The 23,552-nt window shown below is 39.1% G+C and overlaps 2 protein-coding genes across 5 annotated transcripts in view; both read left to right on the top strand.

The window, feature by feature from the left end:
- LOC114538331 (protein mono-ADP-ribosyltransferase PARP4-like) overlaps window positions 1-12,383 on the top strand; it is a 25,308-nt gene extending 12,925 nt beyond the window's left edge. Inside the window, exons 11-27 of the mRNA XM_028559483.1 lie at window positions 2,060-2,367; window positions 2,715-2,848; window positions 3,173-3,337; window positions 3,716-3,838; window positions 4,210-4,347; window positions 4,777-4,869; window positions 4,979-5,146; window positions 5,957-6,150; window positions 7,672-7,942; window positions 8,412-8,573; window positions 8,977-9,276; window positions 9,588-9,672; window positions 10,103-10,192; window positions 10,763-10,822; window positions 11,633-11,674; window positions 11,791-11,850; window positions 12,361-12,383. Coding sequence (XP_028415284.1) covers window positions 2,060-2,367; window positions 2,715-2,848; window positions 3,173-3,337; window positions 3,716-3,838; window positions 4,210-4,347; window positions 4,777-4,869; window positions 4,979-5,146; window positions 5,957-6,150; window positions 7,672-7,942; window positions 8,412-8,573; window positions 8,977-9,276; window positions 9,588-9,672; window positions 10,103-10,192; window positions 10,763-10,822; window positions 11,633-11,674; window positions 11,791-11,850; window positions 12,361-12,383 — 2,416 coding nt within the window. The remainder of the gene's footprint in view (window positions 1-2,059; window positions 2,368-2,714; window positions 2,849-3,172; window positions 3,338-3,715; window positions 3,839-4,209; window positions 4,348-4,776; window positions 4,870-4,978; window positions 5,147-5,956; window positions 6,151-7,671; window positions 7,943-8,411; window positions 8,574-8,976; window positions 9,277-9,587; window positions 9,673-10,102; window positions 10,193-10,762; window positions 10,823-11,632; window positions 11,675-11,790; window positions 11,851-12,360) is intronic.
- LOC114538317 (serine/arginine repetitive matrix protein 1-like) lies at window positions 12,383-23,552 on the top strand. 4 transcript variants are annotated; one of them, XM_028559468.1, is made up of 15 exons: window positions 12,383-12,424; window positions 12,560-12,697; window positions 13,409-13,462; window positions 13,600-13,764; window positions 14,158-14,274; window positions 14,583-14,810; window positions 14,981-15,157; window positions 16,150-16,359; window positions 17,763-17,876; window positions 18,113-18,343; window positions 19,172-19,366; window positions 19,854-20,084; window positions 21,262-21,383; window positions 21,993-22,095; window positions 22,491-23,552. In XM_028559468.1, the coding sequence occupies exons 3-15, from the start codon at window positions 13,447-13,449 to the stop codon at window positions 22,793-22,795; spliced, it is 2,214 nt and encodes a 737-aa protein (XP_028415269.1). In that variant the 5' UTR covers window positions 12,383-12,424; window positions 12,560-12,697; window positions 13,409-13,446; the 3' UTR covers window positions 22,796-23,552. The 4 variants fall into 4 exon arrangements, with proteins under 4 accessions (XP_028415269.1, XP_028415267.1, XP_028415270.1 ...); XM_028559466.1 differs by having other exon boundaries at window positions 19,851-20,084; XM_028559469.1 differs by lacking the exon at window positions 18,113-18,343 and having other exon boundaries at window positions 19,851-20,084.

The raw sequence follows: 23,552 nt of genomic DNA, 5'->3' as shown, positions 1-23,552 counted from the left end.
TAATATAACAATTGAAACTAAAATAACAAATTTAGAGAGAAAAATAGACAAAAATACTGCGGATTTAAAAGCAGATATGAAATCAGATATGGAAGGAAAACTCGAAGCGGTTAACAACGAAGTCAAAGGATTGAAAACAGCTTTGGTCAGAGCTTTTGATGAAATGAAGGACGTTCTTTTCACGATGGAGGGCAAGATAGAGGAAAACACAAGAAAAGTAATAAATAGACCAAGTGGTGATAAGGAAAATATTATTGTTGCTGGAGGTTAATTGACTAACTCTGTAGAGATGTTTAACTGGCGTCAAAGAACATGGTCACCATTACAATCAATGCCAAAGAAACGATTTGGAGCGACTTCATTTATTTATAACAATCATATGACTATAGCTGGGGGTGACTGTGGTGGGTCTGGCAGTGTTGATGATATGATTAGAATGAATATTGACCCAAACCCTGATCTCTCAACACACTGGAGTGACTGTGCTGTTAAACTACCTGAGAAGTTGCGAGACCACAGCAGTGTGCTGTATAATGATCAGTTGATAGTCTCTGGAGGTGGTAATGGAAATGGTTTCTCTGACTTGATCAGAGCAGTCCAGCTTGTTCCTCCCTATACTGTGAAGACCTTATCAAGAATGCCAGAACCAAGACTATATCACAGCATGGAAATATTTGATGATAATTTGTTGATAGTTGGTGGAAGTACAACTGGCGGTTACAAAGACAGCCTCAGCAGTGTCGTACTGTACGATATAAAGAAGAATGAGCTGAAACAGTTGTCACCACTGCCGTATGAGGTGAGTCTCATGGCAACTGTGAGATGGGGAGACAACATTGTTGTTATTGGTGGTGATGACAAACATGGCAACACATTAAATACAGTTATCATATACAATGTCAAGACAGAACAAAGTCACATGCTGCCATCAATGAGATGTAAGAGGAGTACATGTACTGCAGGTGTTATTGAAAACAACATTGTAGTCCTGGGAGGGTGGGGTGGGCAAGGAATGCTGAAGTCAGTTGAAGGTTTCAACTTTGAAAGGTATTCTTGGGAAGAACTTCCAGAAATGTCTCAAGGAAGATGGATGTCCACTGCTGTTGTTGTGTGAAAATTGACGTAGGATGTTGATTAGCTCGTTTATGTGAAATATCGCCATAATCATAATATGAACTATTTGGAGTTGATATTCAAAATATTTGATTGTAGATATGTATCATTGTAGATCATGTAATTTTATGCATTGTAATTGTAGATCATGTAATTTTATGCATGTTTTTCGCAAAGAACTATGGCACAAAACTCGTAATAAGTGGTTCCTAAATTTCAAAACATTTAGTTTTTAGAAATTTGATTCTTTGTAGAAGCAAACAAGAATATAAACAATCATTTTTCAAATATTTCAATAATGGTTTAAATCAGGGTTATGATTAATGAAAGATTTTCGCTTTCCCATATAGCAAGAAAGCGCCACAAATTTGCTTGTAAACCATCGCTATTGACCTGAGATTACAGAAAAATGTATAGATTAACGGTAAAAAATTTTTATTGTATCGTACTAAGAAAGAATATATATTGAATGATTTGTTAAGGAAATTCCTGAACAGAAGTTATTCTGATTAGTCGTTCACGCCGTTCCAATTTTGAAATACAGAAAACGGTTACAAACCGGTTCAGATTATCCCAGAGCCTTTGTTTTCTCGCCAGAGGAATCGTGGGCTCGGGGAACGAGGTTCAAGCGAGGTCAAAGCCGTGTTACACGCTTACCTCGTTCCCAGGGTCTTTTGTGCTCAAGACGGTGCGTTAACGAGGTTGTGTTTCACGGTGCAATTTTTCTTGCAACTTAATGCAATGCAATCCTACTTTTAAGACATGTGATTTAGTACAGAGTATTCAAAATGTAAGTGTAAGAAACGAACGTGGAGTGTAATAAACAGAAAAGTTTCCTGGTGGCCAAATTTAGATCTCTCAAAAGTAGAATTGCATTGCAAGTTGCAAGAAATATTGGCCTTCAGAGAAAGACATTTTGCATCTCTCTTTTCCCAACAATTTTTAGTGAAGATGTTCTCGTTGAACCCACAACAGCAATTTCTCTTGACGAGGAAGCAATGTCATCATCGGATGAAGAAGAATTTGCTCCAAATATTACAACCTCTGATATCGAGGCTCTTGAAGATCCACTGACCAAAGTGAAACCAGGATTGCGATCTGATGGAGACACCTTGGTGCCTTTAAAGTCCGTTCATATTAGAGCGAAACTTTTGGACCTCTGTGCGAAAGTTGTTGTCATGCAAGTTTATAAGAATTCAAGTGACAAACCAATTGAAGCCAAATATGTTTTTCCATTGGATGACATGGCTGCTGGTATAGATTTAAATCTTCTTATTTTTTCAAGATTTTTTTATTGAGATCAAGTAAGGATCATCTCTTATTGATCCAGTGTTACTACAGAAGGAAACCTAAACTAAACTAACTTTATTTATACTGGATAGTTCTATCAGTTCTAAACTGTTCTTCCTAGAGGTCCAGTAAGGATCATCTCTTATTGATCCAGTGTTACTACAGGAGGAAACCTAAACTAAGCTAACTTTATTTATACTGGATAGCTCTATCAGTTCTAAACTGTTCTTCCTAGAGATCCAGTAAGGATCATCTCTTATTGATCTAATGTTACTACAGGAGGAAACCTAAACTAAACTATCTTTCTCTAGTGTGTGGTTTTGAGGCATTTATCAATGGTAAACATATCGTTGGTGAAGTAAAGGAGAAAGAACAAGCCCACAAGGAGTACAAGAAAGCCATCAGCGAGGGGCATGGGGCTTATTTGATGGACGAGGAGACGCCAGTAAGTTCACGTCATCATCTTATTGCTTTAGTAAAAATTAAACACTTTTCTATCCCCGCCAGGTTGAGTCCAGGTACCCTGTAACCTTAGTGATTCAGCAACAAACAGTTTAAGTGAATCATAGTCTCCCGACCAAGCAAGACCTAGTGATTTTGATATCGATTCAGTAGGTTTTCTGACACTTTTAATTTCCCCAATAATCGGTTGATTATCATTGGTTAAGTTTGGTAGTCCGCATGTAGTTTTTTTTAAAAAATTGGCGAGATATTCTGAAACATCGGTAGATGAGAATATTTTATGTATTTTGGTCTGTTTTCATCGCAGGATGTGTTTACGGTTAGTGTTGGTAATATCCCTCCCGGAGCGACCGTCTTGATCAAAATAACGTACGTTGCTGAGCTTGCTGTTGAAGATGAGAATATAGTGTTCAGTCTCCCCGGTTCCCTCGCACCATGGTCACGTGATCAGGCGCTGAAAGAAAGCACACAAGTACGATTTTACGTATAGTTTACTTTTGTAATGATCGATAGTGAAGTTCATAGGAAGAACAGTTTAGAACTGATAGAGTTATCCAGTATAAATAAAGTTAGTTTAGTTTAGGTTTCCTCCTGTAGTAACACTGGATCAATAAGAGATGATCCTTACTGGACCTCTAGGAAGAACAGTTTAGAACTGTTAGAGCTATCCAGTATAAATAAAGTTAGTTTAGTTTAGGTTTCCTCCTGTAGTAACACTGGATCAATAAGAGATGATCCTTACTGGATCTCTAGGAAGAACAGTTTAGAACTGTTAGAGCTATCCAGTATAAATAAAGTTAGTTTAGTTGATGTTTCCTCTAAATTAACTGTGGTGTTTTCCGTACTATAGAATGTTCTTCAGAGTTTTCAAGCTCGTGATGATGATTCTTGTGATCTTTCTGTTCACATTGCTGTTGAGATGCCGTTCGATATAAGAACACTGGACTGTCCTACACACGTTGTTAGATTAAAGGTCTGTGGCCTGCACCCCCACCCCTACACCCCCACTTCTACACACCCACCTCTACACACCCACCTCTACACCCTCATCTTTGTACCCCCACCTCTGCATCGCATCTCTACACCGTACCTCTACACCTCCATATCTGTATCCCCCACCTCCGCATCGCATCTCTACACTCCCACCTCTACACCCCACCTCTACACCCCTATCTCTGAGCCGCCACCTCTACACCGCATCTCTACACCCCCACCTCCACACTCCGACCTCTACATCCCCATTCTGTACCCCCAACTCTACACCCCCATCTCTGTGCCCCCACCTTTACACCCTACCTTATCTACCAACCATGCACACACTCAAATGTCTAGTCTTTCTTACAGAAAACAGCAACAAAAGCGGTTCTGGAGATGAAGGAAGGTCAAAAACTGGACAATGGTTTTCAATTGTTGATTGGTCTCGCGGAAATCCACGTTCCACGAATGTGGGCCGAGAGACATCCCGAAAACGCAGACTCGCAGGTTGAATATCATTTCTGACTTTCTAATAAAGAAAATCTGCATGCTGGTCGTATTCTTTAAGGAAACAAACTTCGAACAATTACCATAATTTAGATGTTCAAATTAAGCGATTCTTGCTTCATTTGTCCAGCACGTTTACGGTGAGAAAACTCTGGAAACAAACTTCGATCGATTACCATAATTTTGATGTTAAAATTAAGCGATTCTTTCTTGCTTCATTTGTCCAGCACTTTTACGGTCAGAAAACTCTGAAAGTTGTAAACTGTACTGTCTGATATCACTAAAGATTTTGAAGCATTTGTGAGTTTTTTCTCGCGTTCATGAAAATCACCTTTTCCACCCAAAAGCTTCCCCTATATGAGGACACGAAAAACGTTTTTGTTTTTCGTGTTCAGCCATTTCGTTTCAGCCATTTTTGTTTTTATCCAGGCTTGTATGTTGTCTTTTTACCCTGAATTCGAGGCAGACCCGATTGAAAATGTCGAATATGTCTTCCTATTGGATGTGTCTTGTTCAATGAAGGTAGGAACGATTCATGGCTTTCATATCGTTCAGTTTAATGGAAGATTCAAGCTTCACACTAAATTTTCTTATTTTTCAAACCTATTTTATCGAGTTTTTATCAATACAGGGATCTTCTATTGACAATGCAAAGAAAATTCTACTTCTTGCCCTGAACAAACTACCAGCAAACGCTAGGTTTAATATCGTTGCTTTTGGAAACCAATGGTTGGAGTTATTTCCGTCAAGTGTTGAGAAGACGGAGAAAAGTATGAAAGAAGCTGCTGCTTTTGTTAAAGTAAGTTCAAAGGACGTTTTAACAACTTTTTAGACAGGCTTTAGACAGAGTAAAATGCTAAAGTAGGTCACATCTGGGTGCATTGCAAGCTAATGGGTTAACAAGAGACATTGACAGATAGTTTTGTTAACTTATTAACTGACAGTATTCTTCCACTGATGAGTAAAATCATCTGGCATTAGACAGAGTAAAATACTAAAGTAGGCCACATCTGGGAGCATTGCAAGCTAATGGGTTAACAAGAGACACTGACAGATAGTTTTGTTAACTTATTAATTGACAGTACTCTTCCACTGATGAGTAAAATCATCTGGCATTAGACAGGTAAAATACTAAAGTAGGTCACATCTGGGTGCATTGCAAGCTAATGGGTTAACAAGAGACACTGACAGATAGTTTTGTTAACTTATTAACTGACAGTACTCTTCCACTGATGAGTAAAATCATCTGGCATTAGACAGGTAAAATACTAAAGTAGGTCACATCTGGATGCATTGCAAGCTAATGGGTTAACAAGAGACACTGACAGATAGTTTTGTTAACTTGTTAACTGACACTACTCTTCCACTGATGAGTAAAATCATCTGACATTAGACAGAGTAAAATACTAAAGAAGGCCACATCTGGGTGCATTGCAAGCTAATGGGTTAACAAGAGACACTGACAGATAGTTTTGTTAACTTATTAACTGACAGTACTCTTCCACTGACGAGTAAAATCATCTGACATTAGACAGAGTAAAATACTATAAAGTAACGCGTACTTTAGCTGTGTTGGAAACTTCATGTAATCATTATCATTCCTATTTAGAACCGCACCAGTGATATGGGAGCCACTGATCTCTGGAAGATTTTAAGAGCTTTAAGTCTACTACCGGTGAGATCCAATGTCCACGTGAGGAACGTGTGTGTTCTCAGTGATGGGCACGTGACCGAAACCGAGATGGTTTTGAGACTGGCAACCAGTGGCTTTGCTCAGACCAGGATATTCACGTTTGGTGTAGGGTAAGTTACAGTGTTTATGGATGAATATTTTCAAGGTGGCATAACGCATATCAAGATGATATAACTTGATACAAAAGACGCATACAGTGGCGTAACTAAAACGATAATTGGGGGGGGGTGAATATTCATATATCCAGTTCTGCCCTACGGATTTCTTTTTGTAATTGCAATAGCTGACAATAGAAATCCGTCGGGCAGAACTGAATATATGAATATATTCACCCCCCCCCCCAATCATCGTTCTAGTAACGCCCCTGGACGCACATCTCTTTGTTTTGGGCTTTGAACACTTGTCAATAATCTTAGAACAAGCAGCGTGAGATATACACCCATATCCAAAAAGCACACTCACACTCATCTCATTGAGTGTGACATAAATATTTTGTTAATGCTGGACAATAAGAAAGTTCTTTCTAAATAGTTGGAGGCAGAAGGTAAATCACTGAAAATCAAGCCCCTATTCTACTGAAAATAACGTTATGGAAACGTTATGAGAATTTTAAGACCTCCCACTCAATGAGTTTGAGTGCGAGCGAGCTTATAGAATACAGGCGTTAGTCTAGCTTTTAGAATACAGGCGTTAGTCTAGCTTTTAAAATACAGGGGTTAGTCTAGCTTTTAGAATACAGGCGTTAGTCTAGCTTTTAGAATACAGGCGTCGGTCTAGCTTTTAGAATACAGGCGTTAGTCTAGCTTTTAGAATACAGGCGTTAGTCTAGCTTTTAGAATAAGGCGTTAGTCTAGCTTTAGAATACAGGCGTTAGTCTAGCTTTAGAATACAGGCGTTAGTCTAGCTTTTAGAATACAGGCGTTAGTCTAGCTTTTAGAATACAGGCGTTAGTCTAGCTTTTAGAATACAGGCGTTAGTCTAGCTTTTAGAATACAGGCGTTAGTCTAGCTTTTAGAATACAGGCGTTAGTCTAGCTTTTAGAATACAGGCGTTAGTCTAGCTTTTAGAATACAGGCGTTAGTCTAGCTTTTAGAATACAGGCGTTAGTCTAGCTTTTAGAATACAGGCGTTAGTCTAGCTTTTAGAATACAGGCGTTAGTCTAGCTTTTAGAATACAGGCGTTAGTCTAGCTTTTAGAATACAGGCGTTAGTCTAGCTTTTAGAATACAGGCGTTAGTCTAGCTTTTAGAATACAGGCGTTAGTCTAGCTTTTAGAATACAGGCGTTAGTCTAGCTTTTAGAATACAGGGGTTAGTCTAGCTTTTAGAATACAGGCGTTAGTCTAGCTTTTAGAATACAGGCGTCGGTCTAGCTTTTAGAATACAGGCGTTAGTCTAGCTTTTAGAATACAGGCGTTAGTCAAGCTTTTAGAATACAGGCGTTAGTCTAGCTTTTAGAATACAGGCGTTAGTCTAGCTTTTAGAATACAGGCGTTAGTCTAGCGTAATACATTTCGATAACAAATCTTTGAAACAGGATTCAAACCAATTCCTTGCCATTGTAAACACATAAACCTCGGCAATGAGTTGAGATGAGCAGAAACTAGAATTCAATGTCTTTCTATTTTATAGCTCTTCTGCAAATCGTTATTTCTTGCGGACTTTGGCAAAAGTTGGCGCAGGCGCGTCGGAATACTTTGACGAGAAAGTCAAGTCAAAATGGAAAAGAAAAGTGGAGTCTTTTATCTCGAGGTCGCAACAACCTGTCCTCACGTCAGTATCTGTTGCCTGGCAACAGTTTGATAATGACGCACCAACTCCAATCCAGGCCCCAAGCCAAATATTATCGCTTTTCAATGGCTCGAGACAAGTGGTGTATGGCTTTGTTCCTTACTGTACCCAGGTATGGAGATCTGAACTGTATGGAAACCTAAACTAAACCAACTTTATTTATACTGGATAGCTCTATCAGTTCTAAACTGTTCTTCCTAGAGGTCCAGTAAGGATCATCTCTTATTGTTCCAGTGTTACTACAGGAGGAAACCTAAACTAAACTAACTTTATTTATACTGGATAGCTCTATCAGTTCTAAACTGTTCTTCCTAGAGGTCTAGTAAGGATCATCTCTTATTGTTCCAGTGTTACTACAGGAGGAAACCTAAACTAAACTAACTTTATTTATACTGGATAGCTCTATCAGTTCTAAACTGTTCTTTCTAGAGATCCAGTAAGGATCATCTCTTATTGACCCAGTGCTACTACAGGAGGAAACCTAAACTAAACTAACTTTATTTATAGTGGTTAGCTCTATCAGTTCTAAGCTGTTCTTCCTAGAGGTACAGTAAGGATCATCTCTTATTTGTTTTTTCCAGGCGACATTAAAAGCTATGATAAATGGCAAGGAGATTTCAACAATGGTCTCAACGTCAGAACTGAGTATCACCTCTGGTTCAACCTTGCATCAGCTGACAGCCAGGGCACTGATTAATGATTGGGAAGAAGGATTACTTGCCCCAGACCACCTCCATCACCAGGTCTGTGTAGGCTGAACCACTACACTTATTGTTTTAGCTGGTATTTCAATATTGTTTGATTATTAATAACACTAGTCTTGATTATAACTAAATGCTTATAACACCACGTTTATGCCCATTTAGACTTTCAATTTTTGCTGCAATTTTAAGTGCGATTTTCTGCTTTTGACAGATGGGAACGAGCAAAAGTTGTCAATGTTCTAATGTATAAGTCTCCTAAGATGAACATCCGCAACTTATTCGTTCATTCGCATCTATCGAAAGGAGAAAATCGCACATCAGGGAAAATCGCAGGTGTAAACAAGGCTTTGCATCAAAATTCACGGAAAATTGTCGTAATTTTTTTTCATGGAGGTTTAATTTTGTAATTGTTCTTGAACGACGTTGTAATCTTATTTTCCAGGCGGTCAAGGTGTCTCGCAAAGATTATATTATTGAAATAAGCAAGAAATACTCAGTCACGTCCAAGTTCACAAGTTTTGTCGCAATTGAAAAGCGTGAAGAAGGCGAGACCTTTGATTCGACAACTGCGCCGGACGTCGACGAAATTCTTGATGGAGAAGATGTGGATATCTTGGGATATATTGGGTTCGAGGAGGACGATGAGGAATCAGAGGGGGAATCAGAGGACTCAGAGGATGAATCAGAGGAGGAATCATTGTCTTCTGGTGATGTTGATGAACTTTTGGGCGCAGCTCATGAGGTTTGTTAATAAAGTAACACTGAACTCTACTTAGACTGGAACGATAACTTGGCTGCCATCCTCAAACCCAAATTGTTAATAATTCCATGTCCGTGGATTAGGGTTAGGATTAAGGATTAAGGATTAAGGATTAAGGCTAACCCTCATCAACCATGAACCTAATCTAAAACATAATCCTAACCTACATTCGTGTATTTCAGTAGAATTTATAGTATATAGCTTAGGATGATTTTCTGTCCCTAAATGTGCTGAAACTCTAAAAAAATATTTTATCTCTTTGCCATATTTCAAATGAATAATATTTTTTACAGCTTGCATATCCTGGTTTGATGGTGCGTAATTTTTCTCCCGAATTTACGGATTTCGATTCTTCGCATCGATTATATGATTCTACTGGTAAAGAAAATTTATGACAATCTAAACGTTTCGCACTGGATATATTTTTTTTCCTTGCGGTCCGAATTCATATTTTAGCGTTTTCTGCAATCTGATTGGCTACGCGAGCGGTCCGTATGAGGCCGTACGGACCGGGCGAGATTTAAAAGCGCAGAGCCAACGCTAAAATACGAATTCAAACCGCAAGAAAAAAAATAAATCTATTATTTACCAGTTTAGTCGGTCTGTATATGGAAATATTTCCCTCGGTCTTAAAAACGTCCCTCGGCCTTCGGGCTCGGGCTGTTTTTGAGACCTTGGGAAATATTTCCCTATACAGACCTCCAATCTGGTAAATAACATATATATTATCATTTTACTCCAGAACTGAACGTATTGTCTATACGCAGTAAATCTAAATTATTAACTTATTTTTCTCTGGCATGAACAGGTGATGAAGAAATTTATGGTTTCGGTGGAGGGTCAAGCGAGCTTTGTTTTGATATGGACGTAGAAAAATGTTCTTTGGAATGTTCTCTGGGTATTCACAACATTCTTCTCCATATTCACTCTTGATTATTGAACTTCTGTCTCCATATTCACTGACTTCTGCCGTCATTAAATTTAGTCCAAAAATAGTCATAAAAGTAGCGTAAAAGTCGACCGATATTCTGTCGACGTTTGTACATTATCTGTATTTCGCAGACTTTCCATAGACTCTCCCAGCTTCAGTGAATGTTTAAATTTCAAGTTTTAAAGGAAAACAATACGAAATCTTTGTAAATTAGCTTGTGGCTTAAGGGTTGTCTTCCACTTTCGTGTTTTTTGTGCGTATGTAAACGCAATTAAAAGTTTAAAATCATTTAAATGATACTTATGAAATCAACTCTTACTAAAATCCACGGTGTCTAGTTTATGAGTATATCTAAATTATTATCTGCTTTCGGTTTATTTATTTGTTATTTTCACTTTGTTATGCACAAGACATGATGCAAGTGAGGCTTGCAATGAAACTGAAAAATTTAACTCTCCATATCCACTCTTGATTCTTGTATTTCTGTCTCCATATTCACTCTTGATTATTGTATTTCCACATCATTTTTCTTTTTAGTGCCACCAAAGGAACGTTCTTTAAGTCCTGGATTTCCAATTATGAACACATTCTCAACAGGTAAGAAGCTTGAAAAGTTTCACTTAAAAACACCCCATTTCCCGTTTGGCTACGCCCCTGGACTTGCGAGAATTTAAATTTCATGCTTTGAAGCAAAACAGTACGAAATCTTTGTAAATTAGCTTGTAGCTTAAGGGCTGTTTTCCACTTTCGTGTTTTTTTACGTACCTAAACGCACGTTAAAAGTTTAAAATCATTTAAATGATACTTATGAAATCAACTCTTACCAATTTCCACGGTGTCCTATGCAGTATATGAGTATATCTAAACTATTATCTGCTTTCGGTTTATTTATTTGTTATTTTCACTTCGTTATACCAGGACTGATTTTGAAGATATTTATGTAATAGGTGAGGCTGCAATGAAACTAAAGAATTTCAGTCTCCATATTCACTCTTGATTATTGTATTTCCACATCATTTTTCTTTTTAGTGCCACCAAGGGAAAGTTCTTTAAGTCCTAGATTTCCAATTATAAACACATTCTCAACAGGTAAGAAGCTTGAAAAGTTTCACTTAAGAACACCCCATTTCCCGTTTGGCTACGCCCCTGAACTTGCAAGAATTTAAATTTCATGCTTTGAAGCAAGACAGTACGAAATCTTTGTAAATTAGCTTGTAGGTTAAGGGCTGTTTTCCACTTTCGTTTTTTTTTATACGTACCTAAACGCACGTAAAAGTTTAAAATCATTTAAATGATACTTATGAAATCAACTCTTACCAATTGCCACGGTGTCTAGTTTATGAGTATATCTAAATTATTATCTGCTTTCGGTTTATTCATTTGTTATTTTCATTTTGTTATGCACAGGACATGATGTTGAAGAACTTGATGATTTGCCTCCAGATCTAGGTGAGGCTTGCAATGAAACTGAAAAATTTAACTCTCCATATCCACTCTTAATTATTGTGTTTCTGTCTCCATATTCACTCTTGATTATTGTATTTCCACATCATTTTTCTTTTTAGGGGCACCAAGCGGACGATATTTGAGTACTGAATTTCCAGTTATGAACACATTCTCACCAGGTACGAAGCTTGAAAAGTTTCACTTAAACAGAGGCGGAGCAGCCTAAGATTAACAGGGGGCAACCATTAAGTATACTAAGCTCTACATGTTACTAGACGAAAATTACAACAGGGGGGAGAAAGTCCGAACACCCCATTCCCCGTTTGGCTACGCCCCTGGACTTGCAAGAAAATTCTCGGAGACTATCAATAGTGACTCAGGTGATATAGCAGAGTTGCAAAAAAGCAGCGGGTACGCGGGTACCACCCGGAGGAAGGTTTGCTTTGAATGAGGTTTGTGAGGAAGGTTCAAAGTTGAGCACTCTAATTGATCACATGCATGTATTAAAAAAACAAATATTTGTTTATGCTGGTTGCCACTTGACTCACTGACGTAACGTCGTTTTGAGGAAGGTTTTCAAAACTTGAAATCCTACCGGAGGAAGGTTGAACTCTTTTTGCAACTCTGTGATATAGTGATGCATAAGTAAGGTCAGGTGGATTCTCAAAATTCCAAATTGTTCTTCTCAGATTTACATGATGATAATGAATGAAGTAAAGCCATGATATGGCTTTGGATTATTCAGTGATGATGGTATGTTAACCATATTATGCAGTTTACCCCGTGTTATTCTGGAACTGTATGGTCTAAATACGATACATGTCAACCATAAACTACTTTTGCTTTGTTATCAAAGAATTTCTTCACCATCTTTCTTTTCACTGGTAGATGATCCACAAGCAAAATTAAGGTCCAAAAAATCTTTGAGACGAGGTGTTCCATCTCGTGGTGCAAAAGAAGAAGATGTAGCATCGCCACCACCCCCTCCTCCCCCTGTTCCGAGCTCTACGAACGCACAGACATTAGGTAAGAAGCTTGAAAAGTTTGACTTAAACCGGGGGGGTGTTAGCCCTTTCGCGCGAACATATAAAAAGTAAAGGCCGATTTCCACTTACAGCGAAATCGTTCGCCAGCGAAATATTTGCATGTTTTCTTTTGAATTTTAACAGCATAAATAAATTAGTTCGACTTGACTGTTCTCAATTCAAAAGGAAATATGCAAATATTTCGCTAGCGAACGATTTCGCTGTAAGTGGAAATCCGCCTTAAGAAGCGTTTCTACTTTTTCGCGGCGATTTTTTTCGCAAAGCAATCCAATAACCCGATTTCAGATATCGCTTCGCGTCACGCGAATAAATTCGCCTGGTGGAAAACAGGACATGGAAATCTGGGGCCAGTTGTATCAAGCCCGTTTAGCTTAAACGGCGGATAAGTCAAAATTAAATAACACTCTTACATCTCTCTTGAATGAGTCAACTTGAATATTATGCACTGAATATGTAGTTGTAAACAGTATCTTTGTATTAAGGTTAAAAACATTTAGTTTGCTTGTTGAGTAAAACGATAGACTTGCTTTCTATTTTGAACTTATCCACCGTTTAAGCTAAACGGGCTTGATACAACCGGCCCCAGGACTTGCAAGAAAGTTCTCGGAAACTATCAATAGTGACTCAGGTGATATAGTGAGGCATAAATAAGGTCAGGTGGATTCTCGAAGTTCCAAATTGTTCTTCCCAGATTTACATGATGATGATGATGAAAGTGAAGGCGATGATATGTGCTTTGATGATGGTATGTTTACCATATTATGCGGTTTACCACCGATGTTATTCTGGAACTGTATGGTCTAAATACAGTACATGTCAACCATGAACTACTTTTGCTTTGTTGTCAAAGAATTTCTACACCATCTTTCTTTTCACTGGTAGAGGATCCACAAGCAAAATTAGAACTTGATGCCCTCCTCGGAAAGATAAAGTCCAAAAAATCTTTGAGACGAGGTGTTCCATCTCGTGGTGCGAAAGAAGAAGGTGTAGCGTCACCACCACCCCCTCCTCCCCCTGTTCCGAGCTCTAGGATCGCTCCGACATTTGGTAAGAAGCTTGAAAAGTTTGACTTAAACCGGGGGGGGGAGGGGTGTAGCCCTAAAATATGTGTGAAGGGGCCATCAAATATACCAAGGTCCGGTTGTGCATGTTCGAAACGAGTTTGAGCGGTGGATAAGTCAAAATTAAATAACACTCTTACATCTCTCTTGAATGAGTCAACTTGAATATTATGCACTGAATATGTAGTTGTGAGCAGTATCTTTGTATTAAGGTTAGAAACATTTTGTTTGCTTGTTGAATAAAACGATAGACTTGCTTTCTATTTTAAACTTATCCGCCGTTTAAGCTAAACGGGCTTGATACAACCGGCCCCTGAAATATTCAGTTTTGAATTTAGAGCATTATTAATACACATCATCGTTTTGTTGTATTTTATAGAAATCGTACCTGATTTGAGACAGACTTTTGGTGGTGGAGAAATATCTCACTCAATAAGAGATGAGGCTCTAATACCGCGTTCGCGAAGTTCTGCCTACCGCAGGTCTGCCTTACCTGGTAAGAATATTGAAATCGCTCGAAAATGACGCTATAGCTAGCGTGCACCGCATATAACCTTAAGCCCGCCGCACAAGAGAGCTATCAGCTGAGCTAACGACCTCGCGAGGCAGTTAACTCAGCCTGAAAACTATCCGCACACGATAGAAACTTGCCTCTCGAGGCGAATTCCTCACGAAAAACTATCCGCACACGAGAGTAACTTGCTGAGCTAACAGCCTCGCGAGGTCTTTACCTCAGCTACCAGCTCTCCTGTGAGGCGCGCTTTAGTTCTATTTTATCATTGAAATGAACTGATTCTTCTGAAGAGAAGAAAGAAGAAGATGGGGTGTCCAACAACGATACCTTTGGAGGATTTTTGTTTGGTATTGAGCAAGCTCAGACGGCTAAACAAAAACCACAAGAAGAACAAGAAACACCATCCCCGGCTGCTCCACCCTTGCCGCCCAAGTCCGGCATCAGGTCACGGGATCCCCCTCCACCGCCTATGGCAAGCAGTTCCTTTCTGCGATGCTATAGCGCTTCAAAACCAAAAGGTATATACCTCTTCACTTGTTAGAAAAGAATATTATTCGAAACTCATCTACAAATCGATTGAAAAAACTCATCTACTGAAACAATTTTGTAGAAACGAGAAGTGCAGGGGGCGTCCACAAGCGCGACTTGCATCAGCAATTTCTACAGCATCTTTTGTTTGCATTTGTAGCATTGGAATCGTTTCATTCTCTTAAGTCGAAGAGAAGTGTCAAGATGGCATCCCCCACCGCTTCACCACTGCACGTTGAGTCACGGCATTCGCCTCCACCCTCTCCACCCTCTATATCTACACCTCTTAGCGCCAGTTCCTCTATTATTTCATGCTATGACGCTTCAAAACCGAAAGGTATGTACCCCTCCGCTTGTCAAAAAAATTCATATTTGAAACTCATGTACTAATCGTCACAAAGAATATTCTCATTGTTGTGTACGACGAACGATTTTTATTTAAAGAGAAAAACTGTTGTACAAAAATATGAACACGTAAAATAATGTCAACTGATCCAAAGTTATCTCGCTTGAGTTTCCATGTGCTCCGTCGAGCACGCTGACCTGTGCCTGCGTTATTGTTTGTCACTTATGTAAACTTCATGTAACAGTCACTCATCAGTATTCTCGAGTTGCTATAATTATAGTACTGTCCAGAACCTTGGTGAAACCTCGGTCTGATCGCAGTTGAACCGAGGTCGAACCGCGGTGAGACGGACGTTAAACCTCGGCCTAGCTCGGTCTGACTGATATTTCTTAGGATGTTTTTGATATGATTATTGTGTTGTTGTTCTCAGCTGTTCATAGCATTCCGTTCAGAAGCGAACGGCAACCGCGGTCGTATTTTTTCCCTTGCGGTCGTCTGCGGTTTCTGTCGGTCGACCACAACCGAACCGCAACTGGACAGTGCTGTAACAGTCGATTAAATATTGGCCCAAATGACACTAGAGACGGATTATCCGTCTGGACAAATGATCCATCTGACAGATCATTCGTCTGAGTAAAAACACACGACAAACTATCTAGACGAACTATGTAGACGAATTCCTCACGAAAAACTATCCGCACACGAAAGTAACTTGCTGAGCTAACAGCCTCGCGAGGTCTTTACCTCAGCTACCAGCTCTCGTGTGAGGCGCGCTTAACTGAGAAAATAAACAAAATTATTATCGTAATAATCACGATACCCTTTTTAGCATTACCCGACCCATCACACGTGTAAATTTTATATCCATTCCAAGTCATATTAAGACGGGTTTTTACAATCAACTTTCCTGTCTAAGATGAATTTCCTGTGCCTAATATGAATTCTTTAGGGCTTTAGTTCTATTTTATCATTGAAATAAACAGATTCTACTGAAGAGAAGAAAGAAGAAGATGGGGTGTCCAAGAACGATACCTTTGGAGGATTTTCGTTTGGTATTCAGCAAGTTCAGACAGATAAAAAACAGCCACAAGAAGAACAAGAAACACCACCCCCCGCCGCTCCACGCCTGTTCTCCAAGTCACCGTTTAGCATCGCCTACCGTAGGCGAAGCTTTGGGATTTTGAATAGAGAAGGTATGTACCTCTCCACTTGATAAAAAAATTCTTATTCGAAATTCGTTTACTAATCGTCACAATGAATGTTCTCTTCGCTGTGTACGAGGAACGCTTTTTGGACCAGGAACTGGTCCGTAACCGCTGCTAATCTTCTGTTGTTGTTGTTGTTAGGGGGCTACGCTCTTTAAAAAAACCCTAAGGCTCTATCATTACTTGTTTGATCGGAATGAAACTTGGCACAATTATTCTATAAGCAATATTCCGCATCGATTGACGGAGTTCGAATTTTTACTTTTGACCTTTGAAGCAAGTTACAAGCAATTCTTGATATATTTGCAGCAAATGATATATACATATCATTAATATTCAGCCTATACAGGGTGTCCCAAAAAACCCGAAAAGTATTGAAATCACTCATTGTTAAAAATTGAATGCCGTGTTCACGAATTTCAGCCCGTGGGGATTTAATGCAGCTTATAAAATGCTAAATGCTTTGTGTTGCTAGAGAAAGGGGACATGTCGAAGGTCATGGTCCTTGAGATGCACATACATTTAAATTTTAAATAATGTTATCCATATTTGTAAATTGTAAATATTGTTAATAAATATCATTTTTGCGAACAAGCAAATTTGACTGCATCATATGCATGCATAAAAATGCTTATGGCAACCCCGATTTATACACTTGTGGGCCCAACAGAGTGCTTAGGCATTCAAACTCTAACAATTACATTGTTATGGGTGATTTCAATAGTTTTCGTTTTTTTTGGGACACCCTGTAGTTTGATCGTACTTGTTATTTCTAGAGAAAAACTCTTGCTTATTACAACGTTCGATCCTCTGAGCCACGTCGTTCAAAACCTGGCTTAGCCAACCCTGGCGGGGTTAAAGCAAATCTTTGCACTAAATTTTTTTATTGCCTGTTTACAAAGTTGAATATCTTTATTATAAATATTTTGTGGACCGAAAGAAGTCTTATTTTGTAAAGTGTTGAAACGAACAGTGGTTCAAAAGCACATAAACTAAAACAACCCCAACAACAAGAAACCGCAGATAATGACAGATCTTTCGAGAAACACACGACCGCCCTTTCCGATGTTTTTCTAAACTTTTAAGAGACTTGAATAGTTTTCACGGCCGAGCCAGCCTGGCTCCAATATAAACAGCTCCTAACAATGGTAGCCTTTTGTCCCAAATGGCTAAATATAAATTCAGGTGAAAAATCTGTTCCTATATTATACATCGTATCAATTTAATGTATACAAGTTGTTCGGTCTTATGATAGTGATATTCTCAAAGTAGCCTATTCTGCTTCTTAATGTAGCGTCAATGTTCATGGAAAGACGTGCATGGAAATCTGAAATATGCAGTTATGAATTTAGGGCATTCAATGCACATCATCGTTTTGTTGTATTTTATAGAAATCGAATCTGATTCCAGTGGGGGTTTTGATGGAGAAGCAAAACCTCACTTAATACGAGATGAGGTTCCAAAGAATCTACGAAGACCTAGCTACTTCAAGCCTTCCTTACCTGGTAAGAATACTGAAAACACTCGAAAATGACGCTCGCATGCACCACATAGCCTTAAGCAAGCCGCACAAGAGAGCTATCAGCTGAACTAACGACCTCGCGAGGCAGTTAACTCAGCCTGAAAACTATCCGCACACGAGAGTAACTTGCTGAGCTAACAGCCTCGCGAGGTCTTTACCTCAGCTACCAGCTCTCGTGTGCGACGCGCTTTAGTTCTATTTTATCATTGAAATCAACAGATTCTCCTGAAGAGAAGAAAGAAGAAGATGGGCTTTCGGAGAACGTTGTAGCGTTGTCTCTTGGTAGTCAGCAAGTTCAGACGGATAAAGAACAACCACAAGAAGAACAAGAAACGCCACCCCCCGCCGCTTCACCCTTGCTCCGCAGATCCACCAGATCACGGAATCCCCCTCTACCTCCTATGCCAAGCAGTTCCTTTACGCGATGCTATGACGCTTCAGAACCAAAAGGTATATACCTCTTCACTTGTTAGAAAAAAAGATTATTCGAAACTCATCTACTAATCGTCACAATGAATATTCTCATTGTTGTGTACGAAGAACTCTTTTTATTTCTAGAGAAAAACTCTTGTACAAAAATATGAACACAAAAAATTATTTGACAACTGATCCGAAGTTATCTCGCTCGAGTTTCCATGTGCTCCGTCGAGCCCGCTGACCTGTGCCTGCGTTATTGTTAGTCACTTATGTAAACTTCATATAATAGTCACTCATCAGTATTCTCGAGTTGCTATAATTATAGTACTGTCCAGAACCTTGGTGAAACCTCGGTCTGATCGCCGTTGAACCGTGGTCAGACCGAGGACGAACCGCCGTGAGACGGACGTTAAACCTCAGCCTAACTCGGTCTGACTGATATTTCTTAGGATGTTTTTGATATGATTATTGTGTTGTTGTTCTCAGCAGTTCATAGCATTCCGTTCAGAAGCGAACGGCAACCGCGGTCGTGTTTTTTCCTTCGCGGTCGTCTGCGGTTTTTATCGGTCGCCCGCAACCGAACCGCAACTGGACAGTGCTGTAACAGTCGATTAAATGTTGGCCCAAATGATACTAGAGACGGATTATCCGTCTGGACAAATGATCCATCTGACAGATCATTCGTCTGAGTAAAAACACACGACAAACTATGTAGACGAACTATGTAGACGAATTCCTGACGAAAAACTATCCGCACACGAGAGTAACTTGCTGAGCTAACAGCCTCGCGAGGTCTTTACCTCAGCTACCAGCTCTCGTGTGAGGCGCGCTTTAGTTCTATTTTATCATTGATATTAACAGATTCTCCTGAACAGAAGAAAAAAGAAGATGAGGTCTCGGTGAAGGATACCTTTGGAGGATTTTCGTTTGGTATTCAGCAAGTTCAAACTCATAAACAACAACCACAAAAAGAACAAGAAATGCCTGCCCGGGCTGCTCCACCCTTGCTCTCCAAGTCACCGTTTAGCGTCAGCCTCGGGGCTGTGAAAACAAAAGGTATATACTTCTCCGCTTGTTAAAAGAAATTCTTATTCAAAACTCATCTACTAATCGTCTCAATGAATGTTCTCTTCGCTGCATACGAAGAACGCTTTTTATTTCTAGGGAAAAACTCTTGAAACTTGCCTCTCGAGGCGAATTCCTCACCAAAACTATCCCCATACGAGAGTAAGGGGCTGTTTTCATGAGCCCGGTTACCCGAGTTCGACGAAGCGTGAGATGATTTTGAGGTATTGAAATGAGCAGATAACATGATCCTGGCAGTCGAATACTCACCAGAACAATTGCATGTGCTTGTTTCGTGTCATAAAGACTTGTTACAATACCTCAAAATCATCTCACGCTTCGTTGAATCTCGGGTAACCGGGCTCATGCAAACAGCCTCTAACTTGCTGAGCAAATTACCAGCCTTGCGAGGTCTTTACCTCAGCTACCAGCTCTCGTGTGAGGCGCTTTAGTTGTATTTTATCATTGAAATCAGCAGATTCTCCTAAACGGAGGAAAAAAGAAGATGGGGTTTCGGAGAACGTTGTAGCGTTGTCTCTTGGCAGTCAGCAAGTTCAGACGGATAAAGAACAAACACAAGAAGAACAAGAAACGCCATCCCCCGCCGCTTCACCCTTGCTCCGCAGATCCATCGAGTCACGGGAACCCCCTCCACCGCCTGTGGCAAGCGGTTCCTCTAGGCGATGGTATAGCACTTCAAAACCAAAAGGTATATACCTCTTCACTTGTTAGAAAAAAATATTATTCGAAACTCATGTACTAATCGTCACAATGAATATTCTCATTGTTGTGTACGAAGAACTCTTTTTATTTCTAGAGAAAAACTCTTGTACAAAAATATGAACACAAAAAATAATGCCAACTGATTGCAAGTTATCTCGCTCGAGTTTCCATGTGCTCCGCCGAGCCCGCTGACCTATGCCTGCGTTATTTAGCGCCAGTCACTCATGTAGACTTCATGTAACAGTCACTCATCAGTATTCTCAAGTTGCTATAATTATAGCACTGTCCAGACCTATGCCTGCGTTATTTAGCGCTAGTCACTGATGTAAACTTCATGTAACAGTCACTCATCAGTATTCTCAAGTTGCTATAATTATAGTACTGTCCAGAAATAATCTAACAAAAAGCGCGGTTAACCTTGGTCAAACCTTTCTATCGCTCGATATTTGGTGATTGCAAAACACTAAACGACGAGAGGTTTTTCAAAATATAATGCGGCTATCAACAATGTTATAATGTCAACGCCATTATAACTGAAATGAATGCAAAAGAAGCTTCGATTTAAGTGTCATTTAATTCTCGTCGTATCCCGAGAAATCTCTTCATTTTAATGTTGTTTTTAGATGAAATAGTAAACATTGTTTTTCGATGTTTTTGAGGGTTGCAAAACGTTCTCAATTTTAAAAGAAATTAAACAAATATTATACGTGGCATAGAAAATATCCTCTTTATTAAGCCTGTCAACATCGTAATGCCATTCTATTCTAAATTGCTACAACCAACAGCCGATTAAAAGTTCGTTTCCAAAGCTGTTTTTACAATTCTGCGAAACCCCAAAAATATTCGAAACTGCTCTGACCCTGGGTTAAAGCAAATCTTTACATTAAATTTTTTATTGCCTGCTTACAAAGTTGAATACCTTTTTTTATAAATATTTTCTTGACGGATAGAAGTCATATTTTGTAACGAACAGCGGCTCAGAAGCACGTCAACTATATAAAACACTGGATTAAGATTTAACCCAGGGTTAGCGCCCACCTAGCTTTGAACAACTGCCCCTGATGTAAAATTGCCCAAAAGTAAGCTATTTAGAAGGCTAGCGTTTAACTTCTGTTCTTGTTTAGCGAAATATAAGTTGAAATGACTATTACTTTTGCAAATAGAGGAGAGATTACACAGAAGAAGGGCAGGCCGGATGATGAGATGTTCGATCAACCTTCCAGAAATGCAGTCGACACCACAAAAGATGGGACCACCAATCGGGGTATTTCTGTTACAAGATGAGGTAATATAAGACTAAATTGTTCTTCCTAGAGGTCCAGTAAGGATCATCTCTTATTGATCCAGTGTTACTACAGGAGGAAACCTAAACTAAACTAACTTTATTTATAATGGATTGCTCTATCAGTTCTAAACTGTTCTTCCTAGAGGTCCAGTAAGAATCATCTCTTATTGATTCAGTGTTACTACAGGAGGAAACCTAAACTAAACTAACTTTATTTATACTGGATAGCTCTATCAGTTCTAAACTGTTCTTCCTAGAGGTCCAGTAAGGATCATCTCTTATTTGATGCAGTATTACTACAGGAGGAAACCTAAACTAAACTAACTTTATTTATACTGGATAGCTCTATCAGTTCTAAACTGTTCTTCCTAGAAGTCCAGTAAGGATCATCTCTTATTGATCCAGTGTTACTACAGAAGGAAACCTAAACTAAACTAACTTTATTTATACTGGATAGCTCTATCAGTTCTAAACTGTTCTTCCTAGAGGTCCAGTAAGGATCATCTCTTATTGGTCCAGTGTTACTACAGGAGGAAACCTAAACTAAACTAACTCTAGACTGATATACATAGTGGATGTGTACTTACATCTTTCCGGAACTTCTTCTAGGATGGTTCTTGGAATTTAACAGATTCTCGTCTAGATAATTACCTTCCGGTAAATGCTTCGGAAATTGAGAAAATGCTGGTTGATTGTGGTTCGAAATCGCTTGGTAAGTTTCCTAATAAGTAAAGTGCATATCTTCGCCTTGATGCAACCCAAATAATCCTTCTGTTTGCAAGTTCCGGGTCGCTAGCTAGTTGCCTAGAAGCAGCCCAATCTCGTTAATTTCTTTAGCTATTCAAGTCCTTACGTTGCCCAAAACATCATCTTTTTCCGGATAATAAAAACCAATTAATTCCTCTTCCCTTTAAGACATTTTAAACTTTCTAAACCGTTCTCCCAAACAGAGTTTTTGAAGAAAATCACTCAAAACACTAAATTTCATTTTTTTCCCGCCAAAACTTAGCGGTCAATATTGGGGGTTACCGACCGCTAAAGAACCAATTAAAATGCTCCATTTCCATTAATATCCATTAAAAGCTTTGTATTTTATTGTCTGATAAGGTGTTCGAACGTTCAAAACCCTTTGCAAAATGGTAGCGACCCTTTTGGTTTTGGCATATTTACGTCAAAAGAAATGCTTTGCTTTTCAAATTCAACTTATCCCGCCGTTCAAAATGCCGGAGTGCCCCGTGGGGTCTGATACCGAGTTGCACGCGAAGGTTACCAAGGCGATGACGTGGCTAAAGACCGCTGACCGCTCGGTACCGTGCCTGTGCACCCGACTACAGTTGGGCAACAATTGGGAAGAGGTGATCCCAAGGCTTTTGACGACATTTGACCGTTTTGAACGTGAAACTAAGGTATAAGGTCTTAGGAAAGACTAAATGCGTGTATGGGACGTTTAGGACCAAACGAAAACCTGGATAAAAGTGACCTGCGAGTTTTAGTATAAGTTTGTTCGTATAATTTAGTTAGGTTTTGTGTTCTTTTCGACTTTAAAAGTCGACTTAATGCAATATGAGTTACTTAAGTGAAACTTTTAGTGAGTTTAGTGGCCAGTTTTACATATAGAAGCAGTAAAGATAACATTTACAAGAATAGTTTTCTATGTAATCTTTTGAAATATTTCTGACGCGTATATTTTGTTTATAATCGAATTAAAATGAAATAGTTTTGTACAACTTAATTCAAATGTCAGCTTTTTACACCTTTAGTAAAGAGAATTTTGACATTTGTTTATGAATCAATCGCAAAGCAGTAAAGTATATTATGTAGACTTTTCCCGCCTTTGGACCGAGCGCTGTATTTTGAAAAGCAGTTGAGAACATTCATAGAAACAAACAAATGAATTTTCACGTTTCCAATCCTAGTCCTCAAGCGAAACGAAGTTTCAAAAACCAAGACCGGAAATTGGCCGCAATTCTCAATACTTAGACTTCAAACTTGATGAGAAAGAAGACTTATAAATACTGAACAAAATATTTCTTTCACAAAAGATTTGAAGCTTGCACACGGCAAAACGAATCGTCTGAATTAATAACCTTGTTTATATACTTTAAGCCTCAAAATGTCCATTTCACAGCTGTTAGATGTGTTTGATGAGCTGTCAAAAGATTGCAGAAT

Source organism: Dendronephthya gigantea, unplaced genomic scaffold (assembly GCF_004324835.1).
Source record: "Dendronephthya gigantea isolate DGI-Jeju-01 unplaced genomic scaffold, DenGig_1.0 000180F, whole genome shotgun sequence".
In the NCBI taxonomy this organism is placed as follows: domain Eukaryota; kingdom Metazoa; phylum Cnidaria; class Anthozoa; order Malacalcyonacea; family Nephtheidae; genus Dendronephthya; species Dendronephthya gigantea.
This window is presented reverse-complemented; position numbering and strand designations above follow the sequence as displayed.

Coding starts and splice junctions, on each gene's coding strand:
- LOC114538317 (XM_028559466.1), top strand. Junction 17,877..18,112: donor CTTCAAGCCTTCCTTACCTG/GTAAGAATACTG, acceptor TGAAATCAACAG/ATTCTCCTGAAGAGAAGAAA. Junction 19,367..19,850: donor CGGGGCTGTGAAAACAAAAG/GTATATACTTCT, acceptor CATTGAAATCAG/CAGATTCTCCTAAACGGAGG.